Source organism: Gymnoscopelus braueri (genome assembly GCF_963280865.1).
Source record: "Gymnoscopelus braueri genome assembly, chromosome: 17".
Classification (NCBI taxonomy): Eukaryota; Metazoa; Chordata; class Actinopteri; order Myctophiformes; family Myctophidae; genus Gymnoscopelus; species Gymnoscopelus braueri.
The window spans coordinates 20,306,003-20,332,317 of NC_137617.1; the positions used below are offsets into that span (position 1 = coordinate 20,306,003).

The window sequence follows — 26,315 nt, forward strand, 5'->3', positions numbered from 1 at the left end:
ACAAACTGGTTTCACACTGGGATTTTTTTAAACCATTTATTTACCACGGATAGGTTCGCTAAGCACCAATGCTCTTTTTCAGCAACGCCCTGCATCACACTCACACCTGCCCAGGCAGTATAACCACAGTCCTATACTATTGGCCACTGAGCAGCTCCACCGGAGCAGCTGGGGGTGATGCAGGGTGCAGGGTGATGACTGTGAAGTGAACCCAATACAACAGAAACATCCCTCAACCTGAGATTGCTAATTTGATTGTGACCGTGTGATCTTGAAATCCATTTCTGGTTCCAGGCCAATGGTTGAGAAACGCTTGTCTAGCCAAGTAACCATGATGCAAAAGAGAAAATGTATTTATCTAACCTTTTCTTTCTCTTTTCTTTCCCATTTTCTGTTATTTTATTGTTTTTTCTTAATTTCTGTTCATCTTTGCACTTTAACATTGCTGACTGACTCAAAATGAATAAATAAGCACTAGAAAAATGTGCTCCTCGGAGCACAGATCTCCGCAAGGCCAGGTAGTAGAAGTAAATCTTAGCCAATCAGGATGAAATATGAAAAATCGGATAGGTCATCCTGATGACATGACTATAGAGATAATGTGTACCAAATTGCGTGATGTTTGGACAAAATCTGTAGTAGTAGTATTATCTATATATATATTATATATAAATCGGCCTCCTGGTGGCGCTATAAAAGGCAGATGTGAAAATGCAGGGCAGAGGTTTTTCCCTGGCCTCTAGGAAGTATGCATGCAAAGTTTCACACCGATTGGTCCATTTATAAGTAAAAACGCGAATCGGCCTGTTATAGCGCCACCATGAGGCTGATTTGAGAAATGTAGGGTGGCATTCCAGCCTTGGCCTAGTGGGAATGTGCGTGCACGGGCCACTCCTGCTCATTTTGGAAGCCAATCTTAGCCAATCAGGATGGAATATGAAAAAGTCTTGATCACATCACTATAGAGATAATTATTGTGTACCGATTTACGTGATGTTTTGACGGAATCTGTAGGAGTAATATATATTTTTCAAAGTTCTGGCCTGGGCCGCAGCGTGGCGGTCGAGGCACCCTAGGCTGCAATGCCAGCAAGACAGCGTGTCGCGGGTTCGAATCCCGTTCCCGACGACCTTTGCTGCGTGTCACTCCCTGTCTCTCTCCCCATTTCCTGTCGGTCTACTGTCCTATAGAGGCATAAAAGCCCCCCCCCCCCCCAAAAAAAATGAAGGAGAAATTGCTAAATTTGGTGTCCGTCTCCTGGTGGCGCTATAACAGGCTGAAAGGAAGAGTTTGGGGCAGAAGTTCTGCTCTGGCCTCCAGGGAGTGCGTGTCGTGTGTACAATTTCACGTCGATCAGTCCAACGGTGCCGGAGATTAGCTGTAGACAGACAGGATGGACGGACACACGGACGGACAGGGGGCAAAACACCTCGGCCACACCTTCGGCCTGGCGGAGACAATTGGTAACTTCTTTATCATGCACCGGAACCTAATTGTGTAACATGCGCATATACTAGTTTACCCTTTTTGCAGTGCTGCAAGAAGAAGACATTATGAATATTTTGCAAACTGCAGGCACAACCAGATCCACTGAGACTTTGACCTAGTCTAGTGGCTCCATAACCCCATTGCACCAAATCACTCTGATGCCAATCCTTCTGCTTGCCAAGAGTGACATTTCTGGCCACGACTCTTGAGCAAATCTAAACTTTATTAAACTCTGTCACGAGACCGTAAGAGCGATGAGCAACACTTGTTCTGTGCAGTTCACACCTTGGCTGAAGTGTGAACTTCACATTGTGACAGACCTCCTTGTGGTTTATTCTGTCTTGCTTCACCCTGCTACCCCTCCCACCCCACCCCACCCCCACCCCTTCTTGTTTGCAATTGTGGTTATTGCCTGGGGCTCCTGGTTGATGGGAACCTGGTGACCTACCTTTAAACTTAGTATGCTGGTAAATGATATGTTAATTAAAAAGATAATAATAATTATTATTATTGTTATTATTATTATTATTGTTGTAATACTCTTTGTAATTTGTTAACTGCATGCTTGTATTATTGTGTGCAGATAATAAACTAAACTGAATTAACTGAAGCATTCCACCAAATCAATTAATTGTTTGTTTATTTAAAACAGCACTATCCTTTTTTTTTATTCATAAAATGCAATTTTGTCCAATCTGTATGGTAGAGTATGTTAATACAATATAACTTATACAATTGGGGTGGTTGCATTTTGTCTCCCTCTCTCTCTCTTCTATTGAGACATTTAGATCCTGTGTCTTGGTGAGACATGACCGTGACATGACATGACACGATCCTGTTTCTGGTTTGACACAAATTATGACCTGAAGGTCAATTTATCCCTGGGCCCTGAGCAAACGAGCAAGCGAGCAAGCAGGCAGGCAGGCAGGCTCTATTAGCTCAATGGTAAAAATGTCAGAACTTGCGCAGGAGACCCTGGTTCAAATCCGGGGTAGAAGAGGAAAGTTACATAAATGATGCAGCTTTAAGCAGCAACATACTTTGTCAATATACTGTAAATTATTTGGTGTGAATGATGCATATCACCTTAAGTAAATAATGATATAATAAATCATTACCGTCTTCATGAATAAACAGAACAATAGAAACTGTAGAGGGTATATATTTTGATAACAAAGTGAGTATCAAAGTTGACTATTTGACAATTACATATTCTTTGCTTGCTTATAGAGCTCAGCCTCAGTCCCATCCCAAATACACTATTAATGCCATACTCCGACAAAAAAAACTAATTCTACTTCCTCTAAACACAGCATCATGTTATGATGCAAAAGCAGCTTGCCACGCAGTCCTAACTGCCTCTCCAGAATGACCATTTCTTTCCCAGAAACATTCCTAAACAATGTCTTTCAACATTTAGAAGTCCGTCTGAATGCCAGGGTAGCTCTTCCTGTCTACACAAACCTCGATGTAGACAGTAGCCATCACAAAAGATCTGACATCCTGGCACGGTACAGGCCGCAGAGAGCAGGAAGCTTACTCACTTTTTAACTCTGGGGTTGAGTGTGTGCACGTGTGTATTTGCGTGTGCGTGTGTGTGTGTACGTGTGTGTGTGTTGAGTGAGCAAATGTGGACTTTTTGAATATGCGATTATTGCAATGTAAGGAATTAACCACTTTTGCCAAAAATGTGTGTGTGTGACTGTGTGTCAGTCAGCTGATCACTCTGTGTCCCACTCGATTCTAAAAAATACAGCGATTGATGAAGATATTCTCATCTTCGCGGTGAAAGCACGTCTCCAAGTGTTGCCAACTAAACTGAATCTGTCCATCTGGTATCCCAATAAGCATGACTCTTATCTAGTCTACACACAATGGACAGCATCAGGTCATAGAGTCTATGTCCCATATATTAAACGGTTGTAATGTTTACAAAGGACTATACATAGCCAGGCATGACAGATTTGTTGACATTATCACCAAAGATGTGTCATCCATGTTTGATTCCTCTCTTGTGTATTACAAAAATGTGTGTGTGAAACCAGAAATCTTTCAATGCAATGACCCCCATGTATTTCCAAATATAACAGCAAATACACCAGACGTCATTGTGATTGATGAGAACTGCAGAGAGGGTTTCCTATTGGAAGTTGGCTGTGCTTTTGATTCAAGTTTAGAGGAAGCTTTCCTTTTTCCATATTTGGCATCTTGGATCATGTTCACAGGTTGGTGGTCAGGGGCTTGAGGGTAAGGCAAAGCAGCTTGCAAAATACTGTTCAATCTCCTCCATTATAGGCAGTCGATCTATTTAGAGGAGATGGTGCTTCCTGTACCCATACAATTTTCCGGTGTTGGTAACATGGCAGAATGACAGAAGTGTACTGTATGACCTATGATGACTGTGAATACGTTCATGTACGTTGTTTACAATTCTTAACATTCTGACTGAGCACTGAGACACATGTTATTTCGAGTGTGTATAGGACATCAGAAGAAAGACAAATATTATATGTATTGTATTAATGTGGACTCAAATAAAGAAATTATTCCAGTCCATATTTATTTTTATTTTTAGGTCCACAATAGAAACAAGTCCCGATTACTTTTTTTGTGTCTTTTAGCCCCAGTTTTTTACTGTACTGTAATTGTTTTTTACAGATAAAGTATTCAATCAATCAATGACTCAATCAAACAAACAATATTTACAAAATAAACACACAAAAATTGAGATTCCCTGAAGAAATGTGCAAGCTAATATCACAACGCCTTGTTAGCTCATCATCTGTTCTTTTTGGCAAGTGGCACCACTGTCGGGTGGAAACGTCATACCAAAAACCAAAACTGTTGCTTTTCAGGATTCAAAAAAAAAAAATAGCAAAACTAGCAGATCTACATGCTCAAAATGCGCCACTTCGCGCTGTGTTTCGAGCCAATTGTGGGTCTGCTACTGTTGATGCTTTTGTGTGACACTGTAGTATGACTATGACCACACGTAGGGCATTAATTTACGAAAAACAAAACACATTAAATTAAAATATGGAGATAAGAGCTTTCTGCCCGACCACAGAGTATACATTTGGCTTAAAAGAGCTGCGTGCGCTCACTGTGGGCTCATGTGTGTTGTTTATGTGTGTCTGCTATCTCTGGTGGCTGGTGTGCGTTCCGCTTCCTGGTTCCAGCGGCGGAACCTTGTCTCAACTCGGGGCTGCCGTCTTCACAATCGTTGGGGGTGGAGGGAAATCCCACGAGGCCTCGCTTTGCCGGCTATCTGACAGAGGGCAGGAAACTGCTCCTATACGCCCCCATTACCACCAACACACACACACACACACACACACGCACACACACACACACACACACACACACACACACACACACACACACACACACACACACACACACACACACACACACACACACACACACACACACACACACAGATGCAGTTTTGACGCAATTGTGTGTACATGCAAACACTCGCAACCACACCTACTCATGTGCCCACAACACACACATACACGCATGAACACGCACACGCATGAACACGCACACACACACACACACACACACACACACACACACACACACACACACACACACACACACACACACACACACACACACACACACACACACACACGCTCACCCACCATAAATACGGGCAGAGATATGATATCAGCGTATTATAATGCAGTCTGCACACTTTGTTTATCTCAATGAGCTAAAGGAGAATGTGAGAACATAATAGCATTCCCCTCATTTGCTTCATAGTCATATAGATGAGTGTGTTCCATTCACTGATGGACAAAGTTGTAATGTCACAATATTGAACCTATTGCATAACAATACTGTACGTGCAAGGACATATTAGAGATTAATATCACCGAGATTACATCACTACTTTACATGTATGTGTCAAACCAAATTAAATGTGCCATTCCGCCTGGCTCTCTCAACCTCTCTGTCATCCGTTCTTTTTGTTCTATCTCCATAAGTCACTCTATCCCCGACTCTCTTTCTCTCTGACTGATTCATATCTGTTATGCCTACCTCGTTAGGCCCTTTATTTACATCTCTTCATCAAGAACACCAGCATCATCAGAAAGCACACACGCACGCACACGCACACACACACACACACACACACACACACACACACACACACACACACACACACACACACACACACACACACACACACACACACACACACACACACACACACACACACACACACACACACACACACACACACACACTCACACACACACATCTTGTCGGCCGTGCCAACAAAAACGGGGGCTGGACTTGTTCCTTAACCCAATTGGCTCTGAGGGGCTGGTGAAGACAGTCATCCAGGCTGACACACGGGTCAGTGACTGGCCTCAGAGGTTAGAACTGTTCCCCTCGCCACTGGACACCATGTTATTGTACCTGCTCTTCCCAGCTTTCATCTTCGGTATGTATCCCCGCGCTCCATCAATACAGACACACACACTCTTCTCTTCTTTATTTACAGGATAAGTGTTTGAGGTGCAGGCTTCCTGTGGAAGTTCATGAAAGGCGTTTTTTTGGACATGATTTCCAACTGAGCCTATTGTGTTCCCTGGTTTGTGGAGGATGCTGCTGCTATAGCCCAATTACAGGACAATGGGCCGGTGCCATTCTACTGGTAGAAGGAACAGTCTGCGCCACTCTGGAATACCGGTCTAATCGTTTGGTAAATGTAAAAGTTTGAATAAATGCGGCTCTGTTTCATCCCCACATGCAGGAGTTGTGGGATTAGCAGAAGACAACACGACCGATGGATTACGTGAAGAGATTATCCAACTTGAAGGGACACTGGGGCTTCTTGGCAACCAAACGTTCAATATATCCCTAAAGGATGAAGGTAAGATGAGTTTATTTCTATTCTGCTTAAAATAGCTTCATTTTTAATCAAAACCACATTATATAAGCCATTATATTACTTTTCTTTTTTCAATATATCCTCTCTGTATGAGTGTCCTTTCCTGTGCCCTCAGGTCATCAACGTTTAGCATCTAATAAAGATCAGCTGACTGAACTGGAGGAGAAACTGGGACTGCCAACCAATCAGACATTGAACATCACCACAGAAGGTGATGGTGAGATGACATTTTAAATGTAAACCTTTATCAAAATCACAAATGTTGTAGTTATGAGGTTGTGAATGGCAGCAGAGGACAGTATGCATTGTGTATTTTCACTTTATTTATATAGATTTTTCAAACATGTATCAGACAAAAACATTAACATAAGTCAAGGTACAAGTTATGTTCTGAAAAAGAAAGAAAGAAAGAAAGAAAGAAAGAAAGAAAGAAAGCAATATCTGAAAGGGACTGAAAATGAAACCAACACTTACATCCGAAACAGACAATTCCCAAAAAACAATCATCATCATCATCATGATAATAACAAGTCACTCTCTGGATAAATTGCAGGGGCCATAAAATCAAGCAATGAGACATCCAGTTTCTACAAAGATCAGCTGATTGAACCGGAAGAGAAATTGGTACTGCCAGCCAATCAGACATTGAACATCACCACAGAAGATAAGGGTGAGATGATATTTTAAAAGTAAACCTTGAAGTATCAAGGAAAAAAAAGTTGTAGTTATGAGGTTCTGAGTGCCAGCAGTGGCAGAGACAGTATGCTTTGTACATATTTTAAAACTTTATTTCTATATGTTTTTGTAGTTCAGACGTTCTGAATGGCAGCAGACAGTATGCATTGTGTGTCTTTTTAGAGAATCTGTGATTAATGAAAAGTCATGGTCTAACATCTGGATAAATTATGTTTGCAGGTGCCATACAATCAAGCCATGATCCATCCACAGCCACAAACATTTACAAAGATCAACTGACTGAACTGGAGGAGAAGCTGGGGCTGCCAACCAACCAGACAATGAATATCACCACAGAAGATGATGGTGAGATGATACTTTAAAATCAATTCTTCATGGTGGAAGAAAATGAATGAAAACTACTATGCATTATGTGGCTGAGTCATCCATCCATACGTGAAATTTAGAATATCAAGTTCTGGGGTAGTTTGTTCATGATCTTACTCTCTGACAACTATGGCATGGCCAGACTAATATCACTGCGTAGATATTAGTCTGGAATCTCTGTGTGATACCTTCATTTTCAAGGGCCGGAGAAAAAAAAAACCCTGGTGATAAACCCGCCCCACATTTGCATACTGGGTCCTGATTGGTGCCCCACAACTTCGGGGGCAGCGAAAGCCAATCACAACCGAGCAGGGCCAGACGAATCTTCTGAGGGCATTTTTTTTTTTTTGCACTTGCAACTTCACAATAAAATCCTCAGTGTTATTTGAACTCTTGAAATTTTTTCACTGATGAATACCTTTTCAAACTCCAAGGAAAGTGTCATAGTCACAGAACAGCCCTTCTTCTTATTATACGGCAAACGTAAAACATTACATGTATATGTTTCGTTCCAGAGAGATTTCAGGATCAGGAGCAGTATCATCGACCCACACACTGTGATGACACACTGTTGGTGGAATACAGCCATTCGGTTTGTGGTGACCCGTTCCATCTGTCCATGGTGTCTGTCAGCAAACAACACTGGTGTGATTTGGATTACATCATTGGGTGAGTTATTACTCTTGTGTGTGTGTGTGTGTGTGTGTGTGTGTGTGTGTGTGTGTGTGTGTGTGTGTGTGTGTGTGTGTGTGTGTGTGTGTGTGTGTGTCTGTGTGTGTGTGTGTGTGTGTGTGTGTGTGTGTGTGTGTGTGTGTGTGTGTGTGTGTGTGTGTGTGTGCGCACGCGCGAGCGAGTGTGCATGTGTGTCAGTGTTTCTGGTATGGAAAGTTTATTGTCACATCATAGAGAGTACAGGTTGTTTCTGTCGGGTACGAACCTTTTATGTCGATATTTCATCTTTTTGTTTTGTTGTGTAAATGAATGTCCTATTTTATACTTTGTTGTATGACAGTGTCAGCGGAAGAAATGAAAATAGCAGATGTACAAGCACACAACACATGTGGGTTAATAGATGCGGAAATAGCAAATAGCGATTTGAAAGTAAATAGCTAGGCCTAAACATCAGCCATATTTCATAGTTTTAAACATTTTCAAAAATAGCAAAATTAGCCAATCTACAAGTTCACAAGGTCCCGATAGCTTTATTGTTCAATATTTTAGGGTTAAAAAACGAGTACAATTATTTGTTCTCAGACATTGCAGCAGCAATAAAAACGTGTAGCTTGTGGTCTGCAATTAAAAAAAAAAAAAGGCCTATTATAACATGCCCAAAATAGGGCAGGTTGAAAGTTGTTAAATGAATGTTATGGTGAACAAATTATATTAATTCCTTCACATCATCAAGCGTATTGTAATGATTTTGAGTGTGTTTTCATTCTAAATAGTGGCTATCTTATTTGGTGATTATATCGATCATTCACTGCTGTTTCAGCCTTCCTTCTGTCTATAAGTGAGTTGTGAGCTGCTTCCTGTTTGAAATTGAACAGCAAGAATAGGCTTTAATGAAGCAGACATTGTCAAAGGGTGGGCCTGAGGAAGGGGCCATCGGTAACACTCAGCCTACGCCTGTATTCCATTGGCAGAAGCACAAACACTTAGCCTACGCAGTAATAATTTACTTAACACTTGATGATGGATACTTCCCAGACACTTTAAGGAACATAGACAATGCAGTGAGACAATACTAAAAGCTTTTGTAATGCTCTCTCTCTCTCTCTCTCTCTCTCTCTCTCTCTCTCTCTCTCTCTCTCTCTCTCTCTCTCTCTCTCTCTCTCTCTCTTTCAACACACACACACACACACACACACACACACACACACACACACACACACACACACACACACACACGCACTCACGCACGCACTCACGCACGCACGCACGCACGCACACACACACACACACACACACACACACACACACACACACACACACACACACACACACACACACACACACACACACACACACACACACACACACACGCACGCACGCACACACTTCAGCTATTTCCTGCAATGCACTCAGCATTAAAAATACATTGGCATGTGTAATTTTTTTGTTGCTCTTTCAATGTCAATTAAGGACACAGAACAAAGAGTTGAATGATTGTTTAGATTGTAACATGTAAAGCTACACTATGCAAGATTTAAAGCTAAATGGATTTATGGATCTTAATCCTGTAAAGGATTAAAATACTACTTACTACAATGCGGTTCAGGGACCTGGTATGACCAAGTATCAGAACAGTTACAGTACCTCTTGCTGCTACTTGGGGGCGCCAACATGGATGAAGTGTGAAAACTAAGAGTCCCCCCAGTGCAGCTGTAATACAATAAAATATGATACAGAAACGATGCATGCATATATGTGTTCTTGAAAATGATCGGATCTTGATAAACCTGATCAAATTGGTTCATTAGCGCGAGACCCACAAGTTTGCTTGAGAGATGAAAACACTGCTAGTGTAGGCTGCAGAAATGACAGGAAAAACTGCTAGTGTTAGGCCTAAATGAAAAGTAATAAGTTCTTGAGTAATGAGTTCTTGAGTAATGTAATGAGTTACTTTTGGCAGGGAGTAGCTAATGAGTAAAGTAATAATATGTAATAAGTAATGAGTAATATATTACTATTTTTTTGTAACGAACGAAACACTGGTTCATTGGCTTTTCTTGAACATTTAAAAAAGTTTGTGGATATTCATGATCTGTGATCTACACTATTTAATTGGTCAGGGGTAATGAATTGGTTTCAGCTTGGAGCTGGTTCAGGTTAAACACTGAGTTTAGGCATGGATTTGGTGTGGTTTCATTAATCATAGTTAAGCTATAAGCACTGTTAGTATGTGGTGACCAGATGTCCCGGTTTGTCTGGGGGATATCTCTATTGCACCTTTACTATCCACTGCCTTTTAAAAAGCAGACTGCTGTAATCAACATTCACCCCCCCCCCCCTTACATCTTTTCACCCACCACAGGGAGTATAACGACATGACATCCTGCATGGAGCTGCTCTCTAACATGTTGGGCTGCTATTACCCGAACCCTAGCGTTCAAGACTTCTTCCTCTACATCCACTCCGAGTACTTCTACGACTGCTCCGAGGAGGAGCTGCTGTTACACGATGCCCCTCACAGTGTGGTGGTCGTGCTCACTCTGCTCCCAGTCAGTCTCATTCCCATCCTGGTGTTCCTGGTGGTCTGGAAAAGCAAGGTCCGGGACTAAATTGACAATTGCCGAATCTCAGGGTTTATTCTTCAAATTAGGAAATTCTACAAAACTCAGTGCAGCCCAAAAATATACTACATTGTTATATGATATAGATATGATATGAAAACCATAATTAGGCTGTAGTTAAATGAATAAGTAGGCCTATATTTGCCAGTAGTGGTCCTCTCAATAGAAGAGATATATTGTATTAACATACTCTCTCCACCACATATTGGTTAAAATAAAGTTTGATTAAAACCCATACAAAAAGTTGCAGCTTTAAATGATATGCTACATTACAGAGTGATATATAATAGGCACAATTTAGATGATCTATCCATAGATTTACATGTAAGTAGAATACAATGTAGGCATATAGTTTTGATAGTAAACTTACTGTAAGCTAATTCCACACCCTCATTCATGCCAAGCTACTGAGACTGATGTCAAGATGCATTCTGGAACACATAGCCTAGTTAAAGGACGACTTCATCCATTTTCAACCTATATTCATATAATTGGTCCTCAGACTCCTCACTAATGCTCATTATAATATGGTACCATTTTTGTCTACTAGGTCTGTGTCTCAGAGGAGGGATGTGGACAGTTCAGAAACCTGCCTACCAGTGACATCATCGATGGGGAATCCGAGCTAATAGAAACTATAGGCTTACTATTCCTGGAAAGTTAGTATGCTATAATGGAAGCCATTGTTCTCACATTAATAAAAACCTAAATTGAATTTTTGTAATCTTGTTTGAAAAAATAATTCTGCCTAATGATGATGTCACTGGTAGGTGGGTTTCTGAAGTGTCCACAGCCCTCCTATGAGACATAGACCGAGTAGAAAATAATGGTACCATTTTAACATGAGCATTAGTGAGGACCAATTATATTTAATAGGTTGAAAATAGGTGAAGACGTCCTTTAAGCTTACATTTATACAGCTTTACGCTGGTGTGGTTTGCTGAAAATAACAGATTTTCAGCAAGCCACACCATCTCACTACGCAGTATAAATCAGGCTATAGGCTAGGTTTTAAAGAGGTGCCATTGGTGTCAGGCTATACGATATTGGGGACTCTGAGCCATCAGCCATGTTCTATGCTACACAAGCTTACACTGACCATTCACGTGTAAAAACATGCTGATTTTGAATATGTTTTTATTGAGATCATTATTGTGTGCTCTTTTTGCTGCTAATTGAGATTGTCTTTGTATTATTGTGTGCACAAATTATATACACATACAATAAGTAGTTATGTACACAATATATTTAATATAAATAGTCTAGAATGTTTTATAATTTTGTGGAATTTGTATTATTTATTGGGGCGGAAATATTAGTCAAACAATCCTATTTTGATTTTTTACTTTCATACTTTTGTGGCCCACTTTCTATGCTTTTTCCATTTACAATTTCTCATTGTAAACTGCACAAAGAAGACCTGAAACACACATGAACTACATACTGAATACATTTAAGCGGCATTGTTTTATGTATACTTGGATTATTCCTGCTGTGTTGAATTGTATTTTCTATCACTATTTGTGTGTGTGTGTGTGTGTGTGTGTGTGTGTGTGTGTGTGTGTGTGTGTGTGTGTGTGTGTGTGTGTGTGTGTGTGTGTGTGTGTGTGTGTGTGTGTGTGTGTGTGTGTGTGTGTGTGTGCGCGTGTGTGTGTGTGTGCCCGCATGAGAAAAAGATGAAAGACAAAGGAAGGGAGGGATTGTCTGTAACAAAGCCGTCTGATTTCCTTAGAAGATCCTGCTGGGCAGTGAATTATGCCTGAGATAAGGTCATTAGCACAGAATCCCACTGGTGCTATCTATATTGTCCTCTGTATGCAGCAGTGCATGTCTTTATATGCACACACACTTGGGTCATTGGAGTATGTAGACCTGTGTAGGTCAGCCCAAGGTATAAACCCCTTCCAATACTCATTCAACCAAGCGCTATTATATTTTTGTTTTGTTTTGTTTTTGCTGAGACACTGTGCTATTAAAGGGACACTTACCATGGTTTTCAACATTATTCTTGTGTATTTGTTGTGGGGCTAATGTTACATTAGCAGCCATAAAACTGACCTGTCTTCTGTGAGTCTCTGAAATGCCACCAAAGTCAGATTCAAATATTTTATTTGCCACATGCATTGCGTATATATTGTCACGCTGACACCCAGGGATGAAAAGTAGGACTCAAAATGCAAAGAACACTAGAGGTTGCTGGCGAAAACTTAGTCTTTACGGAAAGTGAACAAACACAAGTACACCTCTGCTCTCACAGAGGGAAAACAATGGTTCTTCTGAACACACTTAAACACAAGACAATAATCCAGCAACATGACATACATTGGCAGTCCTTTAAATACCAGAACACTAATAACTGGGTTGCCAGATGGAATCAGTCTTTCAATCAACGTCCGAACAGTGAGGGGAGGGGGCGAGTAGAACAAAGTGATGAAAGGGCAAGGGCAGAGTCACATCAGGGCAAAGACAGTGGCACACTGGACAGAACAGGGCATAACTGACAGGGAAGGGGGACACACAGGGCCCTGCCAAAGGCCATGATCGTGACACATTTGCAGTGATGGCCACAGACCGTATGGGTGTGCCACAGTGCCAGACATATGCTTGACCGTAAAATCACTCATGGGAATAGTAGGAACACAGAGAAAGGCTATAAACAGGCATAGAGGGGAATTTTCTCTGACAATATGGGCTGTATTGTAAATGTCATTGTTTCAATTATATTATAATAATGAACCATGGATTGGAGTGCAGACCAACAGGGTTGAAGTTATGCTGTCACTGCTACAGTTATCACCAACTCAAATTCTATAGCAGCCTAAAACCTTCTAAAAGATGTATCACACTGGATTCTGCATGATCTAATTTACAGATAAAAGTTAATGTTCTCTTCATTACATATAACAAGTTAATTATTTGATTAGAGTGTAAAAACAACGTATTAATGCATGGGAGCCTATAAACACCTCGACAGGTCGTTTATTTTATGTTTTTTATGGCAAAAGCCACATCACAAGAGCACAGCACTGTCCGTTTACTAAAGTTCAACTAATTGCGCTTGCCATATGATATCTCTCCCACATAATAAGAAGCCAAGTGCAGATGAAGGGGCCTTACATTTCAGACAGGGAGCTTTCTGTGAAAGAGAATACCGAGACCTTATTATTAATCACATTCAACAGAGAGATTAAGAGAGCCTGACAGCTACAACAATGCTGGCCTGTGTTTACTTTCGCTGTTATACAGAAACTTGGTGTTGGCTTCTGCACGATTGTTTAAGATAGTGGGACTAAATACAACAATGGTGAGCCATGTTTCCTTTCACACAGTTTATAAGGATGTTTGTTTAGAGAGGAGCAGAGCCCCTGTGGTGACTGTCACTGGAGAAAAACAGCATTCTGTCCTATCTCACCCCCCCCCTGTTCCACACAAGACTTCTGTCACTAGATAATATCCTGCTCACAGCCGTGTCTTGCTGTTTTCCTGGCTACAGCAATATCCAGACGGACTTCTTTTGAGGATACCAGAGTGGATGGTATTTGATGGATTGTAAAGATAATATTTTATTGGTTAGTATACGGAGGTTCTCAAAGTGGGGCCAGGGGGTCTCCAGCAAAATTAGATAATATAGCATCACAATCAGTTTAATCACTTTAACCCTATTTTACACATGGGCTATTCCAAAATAGCTCATCTACAAGCTCACGATACAACATGTGAGCTTGTAGATCTACTCTTTTTTATTCTTGAAAAAATAAATAAATTTGTTGGTTGTAGGAAACTTTAAAAAAGGATATTTTTCTCATGGCCCATAAAATGGGTCCCGATCCATTGATTGTTGAACCACAGTGAGTTCTAATATGTACTTTCCATCAATGAGACTTTTCATTAACTTGAGAGCCTCAATGTGTCCTTCCATTTCCTCTGAATGGTTACCACTGGCTCTTTAGCTGACCCTTGCGTAGTGATCAGGCATAGGGCTCGGCTATGTCTTTATGTCTAGTCTAGTTAGTATCTTGCAAAGCCCTGCACACTGCAAAGCGCAGAAGGCAAGGAGAAATGAACATGATGCCCCCTGCTGGTTCTATCTAGTCATTGGACAACAGGAGTTATTGCTTGGGGACAGAACTGGCTTATGAGAGTTCAGAAACCCAGTCATGAATCATGATGACACAGAATGGTATCAAGTTGAACCTTAACTGACAATTCAGTGATTTCAGTGTTTAATATTACATACAACATTACGCCATACATAGTCATTGGAACAGAATTATTTGTATTTGCAGATTTTTTTTTGCATATAAGAAAACCAGGGATCAAACAAGAAAAGGGGGGTTGTCTCTCACTTATACAGATACAACTACAAGCAATGTGGCATGTTCTGCATACAACTAGACAATACTAGAGATGAAATGAGAAAGAAAACAAAAGAATACAAATAAGATATGGTTAGAATAAATCATGTTAAAAAGTACATAAGACACACATTTAACCATCTTTAAGAACCTCTGCTAATAGTAAGTTTCCTCTGTATAGTTAACGTATTACACTGAATAACAGCAGTGAGGAAATATTACAAAATGTAAAGCTATAAACTGAATCCAATTATATACAGTAGGCTACATGTACAATATAGATGCTGGTACTGCAATATAGCTCAATAGACTGATGACAAAATGCTGTTATTAAAACAATTTAATATCCAAGTCTCTTGGAAATGTACTATATGGTGAGGCTCAAAAAACAGCTTTCCTTAATGTGTCACAATCTACGACATGGCAATACTGATTGCTGATATCTTTCAAGACATTAAATGGTATTGTTAAGCAAGAGATAAGGTGACATCAAACAGATTGGCCCATCAGTGACCCTCCACTGTATTGGATGTAAAGCAATGGGGGGGAGGGGGGGGTGGGGGGTCAGAGCACTATAAAAGGACAAACAGTCAAACAGAGGCCACTTGCATTTCTTCAGAGACACTCCATTTGCCTCTTTGTATGTTTGGTTCTGCCACTGTAGCATCCCTCTTAACAGAATATCATCAATAAGCAATATCAGGATTGTGTGTATACCTCAGACAACAAGCCTGAATCATCAGATCAACTGCGTGTGGTAAGTCCTGACTTTATATTAATTGTATTTTTTTTTGTTTCTTTGTTTCTTTGTTTTGTCAGACAGACCTGACATCAGCACCATCAGCATGCACTACGCTGTAAAATCCTGAGTGTAATAATTTAACTCTGAGAGTGTACAAGTGGAACCAAATGGACCTGTAAAGTCCCATTTGAACACTCTCAGAGTTACAAAAGGATAGATTAACACTGAGTAATTGAACGTGTGCCTTCTAAAATACAGATTATTTTCTTGTGTTTAATCTCCACTACAAGGGTCTAATGTCTGACAAAGTCATTCTTAACCAAAGGCCCCTGCATGCTACCAATGAAGCCAATGAATTATAGAAGTGTGTGTGTGGTAGAGCAGAGCTTCAGTATGGTGATACTGATGCAACACAACAGGAAAACCACAGACTGACGCTCTTCATCAGCAACACTCTCACACAAGCTGTCTGGTTGGTTTCTGTCTCACACTTCTGGGAATACACCATGAACAATAAGTGTGTGGTTTTGACTTTAAACAAGTGAGAAGTGTTTTTCTGAGATTTATCAAGCTCAGATACAAATACAAAACCTCACATCTGTGGCCCTAAAGAGTCAGACACAATTGTCCTTTAAAACAAAGATGAAAAGAAAATATACTGTATTCTGTGTTGAACAACAAACAACTTAGCATTGTGGGGGGTGGTGGTGGTGGTGGTGGATTTAAAGCTGGTCACTTGCTTCTCTGTATTTAAAGGCTCTCCCATATGTCTCAGACATATACTATTTGCAGGTAGAATGGTGGGGCAGCATTGGATTCCATGGAGAGATAACCCAACAATCATGGTACCACTCATGGTACCACTCAAGCAGAAGGAGCCGCAAATCTGTGAGTGATATGGTGATATTATCTTTATTGATTAATTTAATTAATCCTAATTGGGGTCTGGGGATTTATCTTTACTTTGATTAAGTACAGAATATAATTATCTATGTGTGTCTCTGACAATGGTTAATGGACCACAATGGAAACAAAACTTTGGCTTTTTTGTGTCTGATCCATTTGGCGTTATTACATTGTGTGTACTGCTGTACATTAAATGTAAATGATGTCAATAAAATATTCCATCAATCAATTCATCAATCTGGAAGATAAATTAAATACATAAACTTTAAATAAGACAATGAATAAGGTTTAAAAAGGTGTTTGTTTTTGCTTTCAGTTCCAGCCTGTCCCAGCACCAAAAAACGGGATATCCGTCCTCATCTCTATGTGGTAATTGGCCTCTGTGCAGCACTCTGCCTTGTGTTGCTTGGGATCTCCACAGCTCTTGCTATCTTGTGTAAGTTCTGGCTTTTGCTGTATTCATAGATTTTAGTCCAAACATTAAACATCTGATTAAACAACCCCTACAATTGATGAAATGGCATGACATGAAAACATATTTAAAGAGGTGGCCCAACAGCTTGAAAATAAACATTTATATCATCTAGACATCTATATTTCACAGATATGAATCCACACTTAATGTGTTTTCTCTGGAAAACATATTGTGTGTGTGTGTGTGTGTGTGTGTGTGTGAGTGTGTGTGTGTGTGTGTGTGTGTGTGTGTGTGTGTGTGTGTGCGTGTGTGCGTGCGTGCGTGCGTGTGTGTGTGCGTGCGTGCGTGCGTGTGTGTGTGTGTAATATAGGCTATTTCCTCCTGCTATATTGTCCACCTGTTTAATTTGTATAGAATAGCGTAGTCTATCTTTTGATTCATTGTCTTAAATCTTCATTGTCTTAAATCTTCATTGTCTTAAATCTTCAGATGCCCGTGAATCAGACAGCAAGCCGGAATGGAAGGGTCTCATCTTTGACAACCAGAACATCAGCGACCATTACCTAACTGTTACTGAGGCCAATGATGAATTAAAGAGAGACAACTTCAACTTGAGGGAGCACAACGCCTGGCTGGGCAGGCAGTCCCGTCTCCTCAATCAAAGCTTCGCCAAACTCAACTTGACAGGTCGCGTTTTGACCTTGGAAAACCTCCAGCTACGGGAGCAAATAGTTAACCTGACTTCAACAAACTCACAGCTGGATCAGCACCACGACCGGCTGGAGCAGAACAGCAGAGAGCTGGAGGCAGATCATTTCAATCTCTCTCAAGCTGTTGAGCGGCTCAACCACTCCCACACCCAGCTGGAGGAGGAGAGACAGAACCTCTCTGAGACCAACGCCCTTCTGAGACACGATCGGGTCCAAGCCACCGAGGAAGCCAGCAAGCTGCGAGAGGTCAACAACCATCTCCGCGAAGCAGTCCGGGATCTGAATGAAAAGATCGAGGCAGATGCTGTCCTGGAGATCGATTGCGAAGAAACGTCCAGGAACAGCACGCGTCTTCAGGGGACAGTTGAGGAGCTCCAGGAGGAGAACCGGAGGCTGAGTGCTGTGCTGGAGCGAGAGAGGCAGGCCGCTTCAGAACAGGAGACCCGCACCAGAGAGCAGATGCTGGTGGACACGCGTCAAATGAACGAGGCCTTTAACGCTTTCAACGTCTACTGCCCTGTGGTGGATCAGAAGACGAATGGTATGTCATCCCTTTTCTATGTTAACTGATCAACAACAAAGGGGTCACACTATCTGTGTAACCAAACTGACCATAATGTGTTCTGGCCCAGATTGATGGTAGCAGACAGTTTTGACCCCAAGTCTAACTGGCACATTAATATGAATATGGATCTTTTGGTTCTTTTCAGGCACTTTTGCCATTATACAAAACAAAATATCAATCCGCAGAAAAATCTATGGCAGGTTAACAATATCAGAACCCAGAATTATTTTTAAACAAAAATCTACCTATTCATTTAAATCTAAGCAGGACACGTAACCACTATCATCTTCCATGTCATTCTGTGTTGTGGATTTCACATCTTGATAACATCACAGATCAAGACTTAGCTCTCTGACTTGGAGAGAAAACTGATCATGTTCATGAATGCAGTCCTAGACCTAAACTGTATTCTCTCTTCTTCACAGAGAGGCTTTGCAAGAAATGTCACAGCAGCTGGACACTGTTCCAGACCAAATGCTACTACTTCTCCTCTCGTCTGCTCACTTGGGAGGCCAGCAGAGCCTGGTGTCAGGCACAAGGGGGCGACCTGCTCATAGTTAACAGTACAGAGGAGCAGGTATGGGACAAAATAATAAACATTAACCACATAAACCCTAGTGTCACCTGTTTAAGTATATCAACTTACAATTAATCAATATTTAGATACAAAATTGTAATTGATATTGCTGTTATCTTGTACTTATGAAGTGAAATTACGTGTGTCACTTGAAACAGTTATCAGCTGAAATTCATATTTTGTCTCCCCGGTTTTCTCTTTCAGACTTTTATGTTCGCCACTAGCCAGGCCACAGGTGGGGCTAGCGACAGGGTGTGGATAGGTATGACGGACTCACAGAAAGAGGGACAATGGCACTGGGTGGATGGCAGCCAAGTGTCTTCAGATCTACAGTAAGTCAAGTGCATTATTGACTTTGTTGAACTATGCCAGTGATGGCTAAGCCCCATTCATACTTTGCTGTATGACGGCGTTGTTGTGAGCTTGTAGATCAGCTATTTTCAGCACGTGACACCATCATATGACAAAGTATAAATGAACAGATTGCAGTTCTCCATTTCAGTTTCAACTATGAACACATTTGGCACAGTAAGTGCTGTTGCCTCTCATCTAACCTTGACGGAATACTTTGCCGAATACTGAATACCCATTACTTGTAAGATTTTTTCATTTGTCGAGATTCAATACCTAAATAAATAATTCATGAAAGTGGAAAAAACATAAGCACTTTCACAACAAAAGTATGCAGTGTAAATAAGGAATTGGGTACTGTGAAATAAAAATAAAGTCACATAAAATAAAATCTAAAATAGTTCACCACCTTGATTCTCATTGGTCCCCAAATGAAAATATGAAAGTTTTTTTTATGAGCCACAGACAGGGTCAAAATGATTTCTAAATGAGTTAATTCATAATGTATTAGTCATAACATTTCCTGCAAAACAATGCACATCCACATGGCATATTTGTTTGGTATTGTAACTTTAATCTCCTTCATAACATATTTTATTTAACATGTTGCATTACACTGATTCATTTAAGTTTTGAGAATTATACATCTCTAGTAGTGTTTAGTGTTACACTATCATCAGGTTTAGTGGCCAATTGTATGACAAATGTCATACAATGTTATATCACAATTACAACACCCTCCAACTTGCTTTCACACACATGCACGCACGCACACACACACCACGCACGTATACATAGCCTAACTATATAACTATGTGCAGCTTCATTGTTTATCACCGGGCGGGATGTGTTATATCACTGCTTCCCCTGAATTAATTAAAAGCATTTCCTTTTGGGAATGGTCTGATATGTTTGATATTTATGTTTGATAGTACAATTTTACAATTTCATAAACAATGTAAGCCACATTAACCCTGGCGTCCCCATTGTGGACAAATGTGTCAAAATGTTTAAAACAACAAAAAAACTAAAAAATCCAAAATACCAAATCAGCTGTTTTCGCTATTTGTCTAAGAAGTATGTAGGGGTTAGTTAACTGGTTAAGTAAATGTAACCCTTCTGTTTTATATTTGTATAAAACATTTAGCAAATCAAACCCAAAATGTCTTCAGTCAAAACGGTCTCTTGCGTATAGTGATGGAATGCCTACGTTCCTCTCACTGTCTCCCTAGGTACTGGCTAAATAGACCTGGTCTGGGGACAGAGCCGGATAACTGGACACAGGATAATCCTGCAGGAGAGGACTGTGGACATATAGATACCAAAGAAAGTGAATTCAACTCGTGGATGGATGGCTCCTGTGACACTGCCTATAGATGGATCTGTGAAAAGAGTGTTTTGTATTAACTATTCTATCATCACTGTAAATATTTAAAGGTAGAGTAAGTGATATTTGTTTTGGTTAAAACAAAACGTTTTTTGCAAAAAAAAATTAAGCTCTATATTCTGATAGTACTCATTTCTATAGTGTTTGTCTAATAACAGGGGTCTACCCGTTTCTCCAGCTCTTTGATAAACAGAACATACATGTTCAGGTGGGTTGCCAATTTTCATTTATGAGGTTCAATTTTGGTGTTCCAGATCCAAAAGCTCACGTCTTTGTGTCATCACTTCCAATTTCACTTGGTTATCATGTATCCTGTATGAGTTCTCCCTCCTGATTGGATAAAATTGGTCTGCCGACCTGAAAATGCATTTTTCTGTTTACTAAAGGGCTGGAGAGACAGGGAGACAGACCCCTGTTACTGAACAAACACTATAGCAACATCAGAATATAGAGCTATAACACTTATTGCAAACAAACAAACTTGCTGCACCTTTAACCGATGTGTCTTTTTTCCACCATTAAACAGAGCTGTGTAATGTAATGTAGGAAATGATGATGTGTTGAATGAGACATTACTGTATATATCAAAATAAAAATAAAAAGATATTCAGCCTCAGTATTGGATGTTTTGCAATATCCTCCCCTAAGGCAACAGAGGGAAGATGGCGATGATGATGATAAAATATTATACATACTTGCCTTTAGCTTTTCATGTGCATCAATTATGAATTCAAGTACTTACAATATACTTCATTTAAACCATCACAGTTGTATAATGCAATACAATAATAATAATAATTTGCAAACACTATCATGCCTTAACACCTGGTATCACAAACTCGCTGTCGGGCAGAAACCTCATGTCCAAAACTGTTGGATATTATGATTCAATGTAGTTATTATTTAGTCACAAGCTCTTGTAAATACTTTTCCTTGGTTCAATATTTATAAAACCTGCTGACAAAATTAACCACTTTAACTTGGTTTCACTAAAAGAGAAAAGAAAAAAAGAAAGAATAGCTGATGTACAAGCTCACAGTGCGACGCGCTGTGAGCTTGTAGATCAGCCATTTTTTGTAGATGAGCCATTTTTGTGTGACACTGTAGTATGACGCAGTAGGGCATTAATTTATGAAAAAACATGCCAACATCAACAATATATCTTTGTGTGATATGTTATTTGAGTCCTGTGTGGGCGTATACATTTCTGTGTGTTTTAACAAAGTAACTGTCAGTTTCAATCATTCAAAGCCATCTGTAGAGTCAATTGGCTAATCCAGCTTGGACTTTCTTTTCACACACAGTCTGAGGCACACAAAGCGTATTGATCCCAGTGCAATAGCACTCAGGGCCAGGACGACAGCAACTAAGAAGGCTATAACATCCAGAGAATGATATGAGTACCACGGCATCTTATAGGACTCGGTGCGCAGGTGGGCGGCTCCTTTGTGCCTCATGACAAATTCCGTCCAGTAGACGGCCGTGTCCAGTGGATGACTCGGCTTGTCATGGTGGAGAACAGATAGATGCTCCATGCTGTTCCTATAGGATGGATTGTGAAGAACTTCTTGCACCGCTTCCAGAAAGTTCTGTCTGGTCAGTTTAGTTACATCCAGCACCTTGGCGGCTCCCCGGATCTCCAATCTCAGAAGGTTCTCAAACTGGTCAAAAAGAAGAGGTACCCCTATAACTGGCACTCCATGGTAGATTGACTCGTAGACGCCATTAGTCCCACCGTGGGCCACAAAGGCTTTGACTTTCGGGTGACCCAAGAGGTCATTCTGGGGCAGCCATTTTACAATCAGGGTGTTGTTGCCCAAATTGTCTGGCCGCTCACCTGGGTGCCTCCAAATGACCTTCTGTGGGAGCTGCGCGAAGGCAGCGGCGACTTCTGATGTAATCTCCAGAGGAAGGCCTTTAACCAAACTTCCAAGAGACATCAGGATGACTCCGTGCTCGCCTGAGCTTTGGACAAACTCCTCCAGCTCTGTAGGTAAAGGCTTTGAGGGGCTACACTGAAAACCAGCTACATATATGATATTTGGCATGGTAGGCCTGGGGAACTCAAACACAAAGTCCACCCTCATTAGCCAAAGATCTGTCCCCTGCAAGATGTGGTAGAAGGTCACGTCTGGCTCAAAGTACTTCTCTACCAGCCTGTCGTAATGCGGACTCACGATTAAAGTATCAATGCCCATGTTAAGTAAATAGAACAACACGTTCTTGATCCTTTCACTAAAGGTCATCTTGTCTGAGACTGCATATCCAGACATGGGGGTGTAAGACAAGGGCGAAGGAGCCACGACAAAGTGTCCCTCTCCACTGGTGATCCATCTCACGTTGAAAACAGTGGGCAGCTTCAGTGCGTGGGCCACCAGAGCCCCTATAGGCAACCCCGGGTCCAAAAGAACAACATCATACTGAGCGTCACGGAGGTCCTGCATGAGGGCCTCGTTCTCCAAAATCTCTACCACAACATCGCTGGCCTCTCTGTGCATTTTGGACAGTGACGATAGCATTTCCCAGTAGAAGGACACAAAGGCCATTACAGATGCACCCCCCTTCTTGATGGCTAGCATTTTGGCCAGGAAGGTTACGAAGAAGTCCTGCTCCTCTATGGTCATTTTCTCCTGCAGGGGGACGGTGATGGCGCTGTAGTGTTCTGCTCCGTCTTTGACGTACCAGCTAGTAGACGTGCGGACCACAGTGATTTGGTGACCCTTGGCGTAGAGACCCTTCAGCAGCAGGTTCATATTGACCCAGTGGCTACCCTCCAATGAGAACACCAGGACCTTTCCACCTTCAGAGCCAGGACTAAACAGGAGGGCTACGCTCACCACCAGAAATAGAGGAGTAGCTCCTGGAAGGAGGATCCTCATGTTTCACCTCTGAGGGAAAAAAGAACACATCCCAGTTTGCTGTTAGTCAATTGAAACTAGTGAAATATACAACACAGTAGTTCACTATTCAAAGTCATAAAGTCACATTAAAGTTACACATTAAAGTCATAACCTTTTCAATTAAACAACAAATATTTTTTCACTGGTATATTTTTCACAATAACCATTTCACATAAATGTGTTTTTTGATGACTTCTCACCATTAAACAACATTTTTATTCTTCAGTGTATGGCCCGACACATTATGTATTTTAAAGTTATAAATAAAGTTTCTGCCAACATCTTCTTGCATTCCAAAATATCCTCAGGTGCTAGGACACTGCAGCATTCCTTTTTGAGTGGTACTTCTGTATAGAGTAGACAAAGCTACAAGAGGTGTCACCAAAAAGACTACTTAAATGAATGTCACACAGAATGCTATCGATGAACCCCCTGTGAGGTTTCCAGATCACTTCATGTTCACTCACTTGGACACATGGTGTCAGTGTGAACAGATAAGGGGACAGTCGGACAGAAGTGAACAGTGAACCTTATCATTTCTATATTTCATACAGTCAGTGCTTTCTACCCACTTGAAATGGAGCCAGCCTACTTTTTTTAATTTATTTCTTGGCTATCTTGGCCTGTTGATAAATACTATGACACACACACACGCGTGCGCACACGGTGTGCCGTGCTGAAGTACATTAACACCACAGGTTTTCATTGCAGTATCAACTCATTTGGAATGATCAGTAATCACACAACTAATCACTTGCTGTAGCTGTAGAATCTAGCCGAATGTGTGTTTAACTGTGCTCAATTGTACACACTTTTTTAAAATAATAACCATGATGACCGCTACTTTTAGCCATCACCTCTATTACTGGTCAATCCTTTACTGAATGCTTGCTTGTCATGTTCTGATACGTACCTGATACTTGAGCATGAAAATATGTGAAAGTAAAGTATACTAATGTTATGTTTATGCTATGTTTAAGGTTCAGTGTTCCATAACAGGGAAACTTCAACAACTTGGAATGCTGCGACAAAGGCTTATCTCCAATAACAACATAGACAGTAATCTCACATTACCAACCACTACCAGCACAGTATACTGTATGCATCTGAAAAACTGATATATACATATACATATTAGCATATTCCCAACTCATAAGGTTTCAAAAATGAGCAAAAAGGCATCTAGCACACACAGCACACAAAAGTAAAACGCAAATGCAATTATGCTTTTGGAATGGTCAAGTTAAAGAATGACAGACTATATCCTGCAGGTTTCTTGCAGTGAGCAAAACAGACTCACATTCTGTCAATGCTCATGTGTTAACAACAGTATTATCCTAGCCTTTGGAGTTGTTTTAGGTAGTTATAGGTACAAAAGGACAAGTAATATAACCTACCGTAAATCCCTGAGACAGGAGCAGTGTACTTTGAAAGGATTATTGACTGCCAGCTGCTAGTTGAGAAAAGGATTCAAGCTCCAGACCATTGTGTTGTGTTGCATAACGTGGGAAAGGTCGAGTCGGGGGAAGAGGATATTCTGAATGGATTGCAGATGTGTGCGTGTAAAGCACAGACCAAACTTTGGGGTGGGTCTTGTCTGCAGGGCCTGCCCTCTTTCATGGCACACACACACACACACACACACACACACACACACACACACACACACACACACACACACACACACACACACACACACACACACACACACACACACACACACACACACACACACACACACACACACAAACACACCTCTCTTAGACAACAAGGCTCCCCCTTCTGAGGGAAGGCAGGCCTTAAGGGGCTGGCTTGCCATGTCATGCACATACCATATGTCCATAAACAATCTCCTGAAATGTGTCTAAAACAGACATAAAAACTAAATAGAGCTGTCAGAGGTTTCACTCACTTGGACAAGTGGTGTTAGTGTGCACTGACAAAGGGACTGAAGTGACCTTTTTACATTTATTTTTATTTTTCACTTTTTCACTCTCTCCACATATATTTAACCGTTACACTATCATCAGGTTTAGTGACCAATTGTATGACAAATGTCATACAATGTAATAGCTCCCACAGACAGAAACATTTGCCCGTACCCCCACTGACAGGGCTGTCACAATTACAACACCCTCCAACTCGCTTATTGACGCGCACGCACGCGCACACGCACACACACACACACACACACACACACACACACACACACACACACACACACACACACACACACACACACACACACACACACACACACACACACACACACACACACACACCCTACCACCACCACCACCACCACCCAAGGCTGCACCTTTTCCATGAAGATACATGTGGAGCCTTGTAACATTTCAGCTCTGTAATGCAGTGAATGTTCAGAATGGTCAGATTTCAAGTATTTAATTAATGTAACAGGTAGGACCTTTACGGCATAGTGCCCCCTCCCTTGCTGGCTGGTAGAAATTTAATATCTGCCAATGGCCCATGGCCTGATTGCATTGCATGACTTTAGGCATGATGAATTAGATTAAAGTAGGTGTCTCCTTCGAGTAGGGTTGGATGATATATGGGCAAATATCATGATATTGACCAAATACCTCAGTAACGATATTGTTACAATATAGTGGGGATGACTACTGGTGCTTTTTTACT

At 41.0% G+C, this 26,315-nt stretch overlaps 2 protein-coding genes across 2 annotated transcripts; one reads left to right on the forward strand and one right to left on the reverse strand.

Annotated features, from left to right (window-relative positions):
* The first annotated feature begins 5,818 nt into the window (after positions 1-5,818).
* Positions 5,819-12,752, forward strand: LOC308104655 (uncharacterized protein). Its single transcript, XM_080455117.1, has 8 exons — positions 5,819-5,947; positions 6,260-6,379; positions 6,513-6,614; positions 6,951-7,067; positions 7,313-7,438; positions 7,975-8,128; positions 10,494-10,728; positions 11,303-12,752. The coding sequence occupies exons 1-8, from the start codon at positions 5,911-5,913 to the stop codon at positions 11,414-11,416; spliced, it is 1,005 nt and encodes a 334-aa protein (XP_080311243.1). The 5' UTR covers positions 5,819-5,910; the 3' UTR covers positions 11,417-12,752.
* Positions 12,753-20,801: 8,049 nt separating this feature from the next.
* On the reverse strand, positions 20,802-25,192 carry LOC308104446 (UDP-glucuronosyltransferase 2A3-like). Its single transcript, XM_080454856.1, has 2 exons — positions 25,058-25,192; positions 20,802-23,648 (listed from the first exon to the last, which is right to left on the reverse strand). The coding sequence occupies exon 2, from the start codon at positions 23,637-23,639 to the stop codon at positions 22,032-22,034; it is 1,608 nt and encodes a 535-aa protein (XP_080310982.1). The 5' UTR covers positions 23,640-23,648; positions 25,058-25,192; the 3' UTR covers positions 20,802-22,031.
* Positions 25,193-26,315: the final 1,123 nt, after the last annotated feature.